This window comes from Eretmochelys imbricata, chromosome 11, assembly GCF_965152235.1.
Source record: "Eretmochelys imbricata isolate rEreImb1 chromosome 11, rEreImb1.hap1, whole genome shotgun sequence".
Taxonomy (NCBI): Eukaryota; Metazoa; Chordata; order Testudines; family Cheloniidae; genus Eretmochelys; species Eretmochelys imbricata.
The window spans coordinates 45,049,415-45,057,489 of NC_135582.1; the positions used below are offsets into that span (position 1 = coordinate 45,049,415).

At 38.2% G+C, this 8,075-nt stretch overlaps 1 protein-coding gene across 1 annotated transcript; it reads right to left on the reverse strand.

Moving 5' to 3' along the window:
* Positions 1 to 671: 671 nt before the first annotated feature.
* On the reverse strand, positions 672 to 8,020 carry FKBP7 (FKBP prolyl isomerase 7). Its single transcript, XM_077829830.1, has 4 exons — positions 7,357 to 8,020; positions 5,695 to 5,846; positions 1,723 to 1,856; positions 672 to 1,034 (listed from the first exon to the last, which is right to left on the reverse strand). Exons 1-4 carry the CDS (start codon positions 7,572 to 7,574, stop codon positions 873 to 875), a joined length of 666 nt encoding a protein of 221 aa, XP_077685956.1. The 5' UTR covers positions 7,575 to 8,020; the 3' UTR covers positions 672 to 872.
* Between the last annotated feature and the right edge of the window lie 55 nt (positions 8,021 to 8,075).

Consider the following 8,075-nt stretch of genomic DNA (forward strand, 5'->3'; position numbering starts at 1 on the left):
CTATCTGTGTATCTGGCATTACAGATTTTTTTTTCATAGCATTTATATAGTTATAGCAAGTACACTTCAGCTCACAGTTGGTTAATGCTATCACCAAGCTGTTGAATCTAACAGGCTTTTTGGGGAAGGGGTGGGTGAAGGGGCTAAGAACCATATTAAAATAATTTATAAGACTATGGACTAGTCTAATACTTTTGTTGCAAAGGTCTCTAAAATACCTTTCCACGCTACTAGAGGAAATTGAGCTAGAAGTCTGCAGAGAATAACCATGTTTAAATACCACGGTTGGTCTCATCTTAGTGTGGTCAGAGCCTAACTTCCCCAACAAACACTATTCAACTCTCATGGGAACAGAGCTCATAATTTTGTCTAATTTTCTTTATTGTATGTTTTCATGATCTTTCTCAACCTTAATGGGGGTTCTGTGTTCCAAGAAATCCTGTTTTCCACTTCCTTCTTTTGCTCTTTTGTTTCAGCGGTGACATTGAAACCACACCTTTATTCTGTGCGTGCTAATATATGGATTCTAATTGTATCTGACACAAGAAGAGTCACCTAATTAGTGCTCTGCTTTAGTCAAGCAGAGATGCTAATTTCAGCTAAATCAGGTCCAACAAAATCACAAAATTTTATATCTGAAATAAGGATTGTGTAAAACAGACTATGCCTTTTTATAATTTTATTTCTTTTGTAAAATATATCATAGTCTATTACTGAAATGTTACTGGTAAGATTTTTAACACTCATCTTAAAAGGTATAAAAATTTACCATAAAAAAATGTAAAGCATCATGTGACAAAATGAAAGTTCGTTTTAGAGATTCTTTAAATCTAGGGTAAAGAAAGCAGCCAGGAGATTTTAGAAATAATTTGCTATAGTTCATCATGCTGATAGACATTGTACTCCCTTGCAGATATGAAGCCATCTCCATCATGGTCATTATTCTTAAATATATCGGCTAAAATAGAATCGTGAACTGATGCATCACGTTTTTTACCATCTCTTTCAAATTCCTCCTTCAAATAATGGCTTATCTAAAAGAAAGAAAAGAAAACATTATACTAAACATAGCTCAGAGTTCATTTTTGTGAGCTCATCATGGTAAATACTTGCATATAGGCATTCATATCACAAATATAAAATGAAATCAGCTAAAAGCTCTGACACTTGAAACTCCAGAGCAAAAGTACACTAAAAGGAGAAAAACATTAGGAACTATAACCAAAATTATGTACTGAAATGGTTATCTCCCTGACTATCTTCTCAATATAAAGTAACAGTGCATAGTAAAACTCTTCAATGAATAGACACCTTCGAAGATATTTTCAATAGAAAACTGAGCTTGAGTGAAATGAGTTGATGTCTGACTAGTTCGTAGTTGGCAAATATCTCTATCATGAAACCATAGTTGATACTCTTGTTGGCTGTTGCAGCAGACAGGACAAGAATTTAGTGGGTGAAGAGTCTGAATTAACCTCTTAAATGTACTAATCGACCATACACATTTCAGTACACTCATTCCTCAAAAGTGGAGACTTTAGACACTGCCCGAGAGTGAAACAAATGTTGCATCCTTGTAAATCTGGGATGTAGCCCTGTACATAGCAAAGTGAGAAGTAAAAGATGGAATCAGAGGCAGCTCATATAGGGATAATGCATGCTTTGGTTTATTGGTAGTGGTATATATATGTGATCTATTCCAAGTCAGTTGACTCATGTTACCTCATCTCGAGAGAGTTTCTTGTCACTGTCCATGTCTATTTGAGTAAATGCTTCAACACTGCGTGGTCCTTTATTCACTGCATACAGTTCAATCTCAAATATCAATGTTGCATTAGGTGGAATCTTGCCTTGTGCTAAGAATATTAAAAAAAACATTGTAGCAGTCACATTGGTCAAAGCTCATGCTACTGGTACATACATTCATACAGAAGTATTTCTATTATCTATTAGGAATAGGTTAACAGTGTAATTTTCCAACTTGTGTGATACCCAAATAATATTCTGACCCCTGGCTTTAAATATTACACTATTAAGCCCTTCTGTGGGACTCCTTCCTACCTCATTCTTGACCCAGAGCAATCCTTTCCCTCACTGAACCCAGGACAACTTTCCTTACCTTTGTCTTCAGGGAGATATTGCCTAGTGGCCCATTCTTTGGGTTTTGCAGCGACATGGGTCCTTATTCATCAGGTGTGCCCAAACCCAATACTGCAGCCAGAGCAAATGCTCTTGGACACTGCTGTGCAAGCAGTATAAAGCTGAGGGAGAGTCACCTTAGGATTTTTTTAGCTCCCAAGGTCTCTAAGCTCATCTCACTATTGGAAGGTATGGGTGTGGGATAGGAGTGTTTCATGCTTTTCCTCTTTCCACACAATTGGAGGAGGCAGCCTCCAGCTCTCTTAGAAGATGTTAATGGATTTGGGGGAAGGCAGCAGGCAGACCCCCATAAACACTGAAATGCATGATGAGAGAGAAGGCCAGCTAGCCCACAGCAGAATGCAGGAGAAATAGGGGGATCTTAGCCACCAGGAAGCTCACAGAAAACATCAAAGGTAATGTATTCAGGGGTCTTTTTCAGAGAAGGAGGTTGCTAGCAAAAGGGAAATGAGAGGGGGTTGCACTGGCAATCCTGATATTCAGAGACAAATGTTTTCAGGCACTATTTATAACATTCTATTTCTCTGAAACAAAATTAATATGTGGACAGATATTATTTACATTGTTCATCCCAAGTGTCCAGACATTTAAGTAAAAATTTGAAAATATACCTCAAACTATTAAAAATCCTCCTTAGGAAGCCTTGCATTAAGAGAAGTTTTGGAACACAATAGCATGTACAAATGCTCCTTACAAGACTTCTTTTGAAGTCCTGACAATTCCACATGCCAGGCTAAAGTAATGTGTTTTTACTTTGTAATTTAAAAGGAACAGTCAGGTTTGAAAGGATTGTAGAAATGATGCAATGTTTACACACAGTCCTTCTTTGTTTGAAATGGAGACAAACCGGCAATAAAAGCAGCCAAGTTCTGCTAAAACATTTTGATATAACTGCATCAACTGTTAAGGAATTTACAAATAATAAAATATAATTTGAAATATTCACCTAATTAGGAGAGAGGCTATAGACACAGGCTCAAGAATTCAGAATTCACGCCATCTGATCAACACAGGAAAAATGGGCTATAGGAATAATCTGCTCAGTCTCTGAAGACAGACTGAAGGTAGGTTCTAATATTCCTGTGTCAAAGCATCTTCTAATATCAAAGTTGTAGAGGAAATATTAAATGCAAAGATGGGTTACTGTTTCATGCTTTCTAAAAGCAAGATACTGAAATGGTAGACAAATAACAAGAGTGGATCAATGAGGTCTAAAAAGTCAGCCAAAAACATGCATTTGACAAACCATGCAACATGCAGTTAATGTTTAAACACACAACTGGATCCTAATTATATGCTGGCTCACCTAAAGCTAGTATGTAGGCTAGTCTATCATCAGAATTTATTTTTGAGTTTCTACATATCCTATTATATCTGAAGATTAAAAATGTAAATCGGCTTTCTTTAACGGGTGGGCAAACAAACTGGTATTACTGGTATTTGTTATTTGAGATCTCTATAATGAATAAAACGGTATTGAGAGGCTTCAGTTTTGACTACAAAACATGTTTTGTTAAACTGTTTCAATTCTGTAAATGTCTGAAATATATTCCATATATTTGCAACAAGTTTATCTAACATTTATTAATAGAAGCTAACTAGGCAGACTTTGGTGCAAGTAATTTTAAGAATTATACATACCAGAGAAAAAGACATGTAAAGACCTAAAGAGCCACATGCAGCCTGACTAAGTCAAGGTTAGACAGTCATCTTCCCCAGCATGCAGGAATATGCTAAGACAGAGGACAACCATGTTGTAGGAAAAAGTCTTTCTTCAAGCACTGCCTAGAACAAACAGTTACATTTAAGGTTAGATTTTAATAATGCACTTTTTATTTTATATCAATGATTTTTCTTGTTGCCACAAGGCAAGATTTGTTCATTTCTTGTTGTAAAATTCATTCCTGGTGTAACTCTACCGCCTTCAATAGAATTACATCAAGGATGAAGTTGGCTCATGGAATTTTGACATGAATAAATGATCAAACTATGATCACAGAACAGCAGCAGCAAGTTTAGTCAATGTCCCATGTTCCCAGACAAACCTGGATTACAAAGAACTAAAATATGATATTGTCCATTCAGCTGAAATGTTTCATGATAAGATTTTAAGACTCGAGTCAGCCCGTTAGTCTCATATATTGCATACCTAAATGTCATGCATTCAGATTAGGTTTCCTGTGCTCCATTCAGTGGGGTAGTGGTGACTGCAACAATTATTAGCTGAGCTATTAAACTTCTCATTCAGTTAGTCCCAAGACAGTTGTTCAAACAAACAATGTTTCATCAAATTAATTCAGTGGTGTGTTGTGAATCTCACATTGTTTTGATTGGGTGAAAATAAAAACGATTATATTAAGAGGCTAATCTGGCAGTACCCAAATCTTAGAAATTAAACATGAATGTAATACAAAAGGAATAAGGATTTACATAAATAGGAGTAAATAATAATTAGTATAATATTTAATAATTTGTACTGAACTCAAAAGGCCTTTCTCATAACCACAAAAACAGATATCTAAATCCCTGAAATTCCTATACAACGATAGCTTTCTGAAAATCTTATTTTTTTCCTCTGGCTGTCAGTGAACCATATTTATTTTCTCCCACAAAAGAAAGTTCTCCTCATAAAGTTGTATCTAAAGACCACTTAAAAATAACTATCAATTTACCCTTCCTGTTTGTCTGTTCCAATCCTAAATGAACTTTTGCAAAAATTCTTATATTTGGCTCTTCTGACTGCAAAAAGAGCTATTAGAGGCTCTGGAAATCAAACAGGAGTATAATCATAAGCACTGAAGTTATGACCTCTCCTTGCTGTTAGCATAGAACTCCTCATTCATGTGAAATAAGCCATCCATGAAAGCAGCACTACATTTGCTTGTGGAATTAATGTAAGTGATGTCACTGCACTTGGTGGAGGGTGAGACTAACTGTATTGTGGTGCTGGAAATTAAAGAGCTGTAAGCATGTTGTGTCTGGAGTGCTGGGTTGAAGATCTGATTCCTTTTGATAGGTTTTCAATTGTGGTTTCTCTTTTCAAAAAATAAGTCATGTATTAGATTAGATTGTAAGCAAACTGGATCAGGGACTGGCAGCACAATGGAGCCTCAATCCTAAGAGGGTACTCTGGATGCTACAAATAATAGCAACGAAAGGATGATCTCTCTATGTCCCATGGTAGGCGCTGTTCGTAGTTGTGGTGCTCCTATCAGAGAAATTCCTTGCTAGCAAAAGGGAGAGCTTATTAGCTGCGATTACAGGTTCAATTCTGCCAATACTTACTCCTGTGAGTTGGCCTTATTCACATGAGCAACCCCATTACATTCCTTGGGACTATGTTCATGGGTAAGAACTCGTATGACTAAGAGTTTGCAGGATCAGGCCCTGTAATTGCAGCCATCAAATAAACCCTCAATCAAAAAAGCTTGGATGATCAATCCTCAAGTAAATTTTTGACAACACTGTTTTCTGTCATTTATCTGAAAACATAAAGAGAGAAGAAAAAACAGATATGAATTTTAATTTTTTTACCATAGCCTTGCTTTCCATATGCTAATGATGGTGGAATTGTCACTTTCCGTTTTTCTCCAGGACACATATCCGTCATAGCAATATCTAATCCTTTTATGACTTGTCCAACACCCAGAACAAACCACTTTGGGTGACCTTCATTTTGTGTCCGACTACAAAAACAATAATAAGCTTTTAGCGAGTAGACAGCAAAAAAGTCAAGTGTTCAAATGTATTTAAATGTTAAAGTGATTTTAAAAAAATACAATACCATCTCTGGAAAGTGTGACATTATTTAGATTACATTTTTTTAAAAGTCACAGTGAAGTGTATATTAAAAAGTAAATAACTGCCCCTTTTTATTTATATTGAAGTATTAACAGTTTTTTCTGGTATAACTGGTTAAAAATCCTAAATTGCATACACAGGAAAGCTCCCATTGACTTGTTAAAGAACAAGTAAAAATTGAGTGCTAAAATTGCACCTTTCTGCAGAATGTAAAAGAGGGGCACTGGGTGAGGAAAACTCTATTAATTTCCCTTAGCAGAAGTTTTCCAAATCACACAACTGGGAGGAGAATGTCTTCTCTCCCTTCTTCTCCTCCCCCTGAAAACAAATACACAGAATGAGCTGCAAAACAGTGGATTAGAGAGGATATGCAGGATGACAGGCCATCCATCTGGTGGTTTTGTTCCTCAACACTAGAGCTGACCAATCCTTCAGCTCCTAGACAGTATGTCTCCATTGGAGCCACACTGCCAAGTGTTCCCCTAGCATGCAATGCCTCTCCTCTCACCTATTAAATCAAAAAACCAATGTGAAAAGAACATCGTTAAAACTGCAAAAACAAGCACTCAAACAAGCACTGCCAATAACTTGCAGTTTCAAGAATTACTTAGATCTCCACCAAAACCTGTCAACACTACCCTATTTCAACCAGTAGCGGGCTTCCACGGGCGTCATATTTTGTCCTTAACTGAGCATGCTGCTTCCACACTGGGCTCAGGGAAAGAAATTCCAAGATTAGGAAAACTTTAATATCCTTTAAATTTCGATTTTTGGGTGAATTAAAATATTTATTGGATCCAAAACTGTAAAAGTTAACATTTTTAACATACTTCAAACTTATTTCAGAGCAATGAATGGTTAAGTAAAAGGTTGTTCCTTTTATTTATTGAAGAATACAAACTAACGCATTGATCCGGCAAAGACTTATGCATGTGTGTACCTTGACACGCTATGAGCAAAGTTGCTCACGTGCATTGTGCCTCGTCTACACAAGAAAACTACACTATTTATGGCACTCTTAAATTGAAACCCACGTAAGAGCGTGCCACTGATTTAGCTAAATCAATTTCTAACAAAATTTAGTTAAATCAATACAATTTTCTGCAAGGCCTGAGTCTTTGCAGAATTGGGGCTTAATTTGGCCTAAATATTACATAATGATATCTACAGCATTTGTGGTTTGAAAGTATAGCTCTAGATATACATTTATATCATTCTAAACCGCACTGTAATTTTGGGCACTGCATACAAGTTGCTCTCCTGAACAGATTCAATATAATCAGATCTGCTTTAACACAGATTTAAAAAGAAACAAAAGGCTAAATGTTTGCCTATTTTTTATTTGCAGAGGAGAGGCAAATCTGGTGAAGAATGGTATAAATAGCAGCTATTTACCTGCAATAAAACTTGGATCCATCACTGGCCAGGTAGCCATCATAATGTGCATTAAGCAGATCCCCCTTCTTGCTCTTTGGCTTGCATTCTTTGGGCACATGTAAGACTTCGATTTTAACTTCCTCTGCAGTGGCATCCTCTTTCTTTTGTCCGTGCGTGTGGATCGTAAGAAGACAAAAAGCGTGTAAGAAAAAAACTAATTTGACTCCGAAAGCCATGCTTGCTAAACGCTCCCTCGCAGCCTTGTTCTGACTCAGGTTCTTAGTGCAGCCCCGGAGTAAGAGACACCCGCCCCCCACCCTGGCTGCGTGGCATTGTTCGACGTCAGGCTGACACTAACTGGGGCGTGTCCATCGTAACCTCCAAGACGCGGCACTGCTGCGCTCTGCGGGCTCAGCCAGGGCGCTACGGCCCGCCCACTTGCTCCTCCCCCATTGACAGCTTTCGATTGCTGGAGGTCCGCAAAGTTTGCGCGCGGTGCGGGGCTGTCGGTCTCGCGGGCTTCCCGGGAATTCTGTCCAGGACCGACTCCTTTGCCGGAGCCGCTTCCCTCCCAGGCAGAATTTCAAGTGTCCCCTGGGGGAGCGGGATGCATCGCCACCTCCGGGGGGCGGTGGGGGCTTTGCAGGGCGGGCGTGTTACCGTTTCTCCGCTGGCGCTGGGGGGATTTCGCGGGCTGTATCACAAAAGGTCTCGCAGGCCCTTGGGGCGGGGTGTTT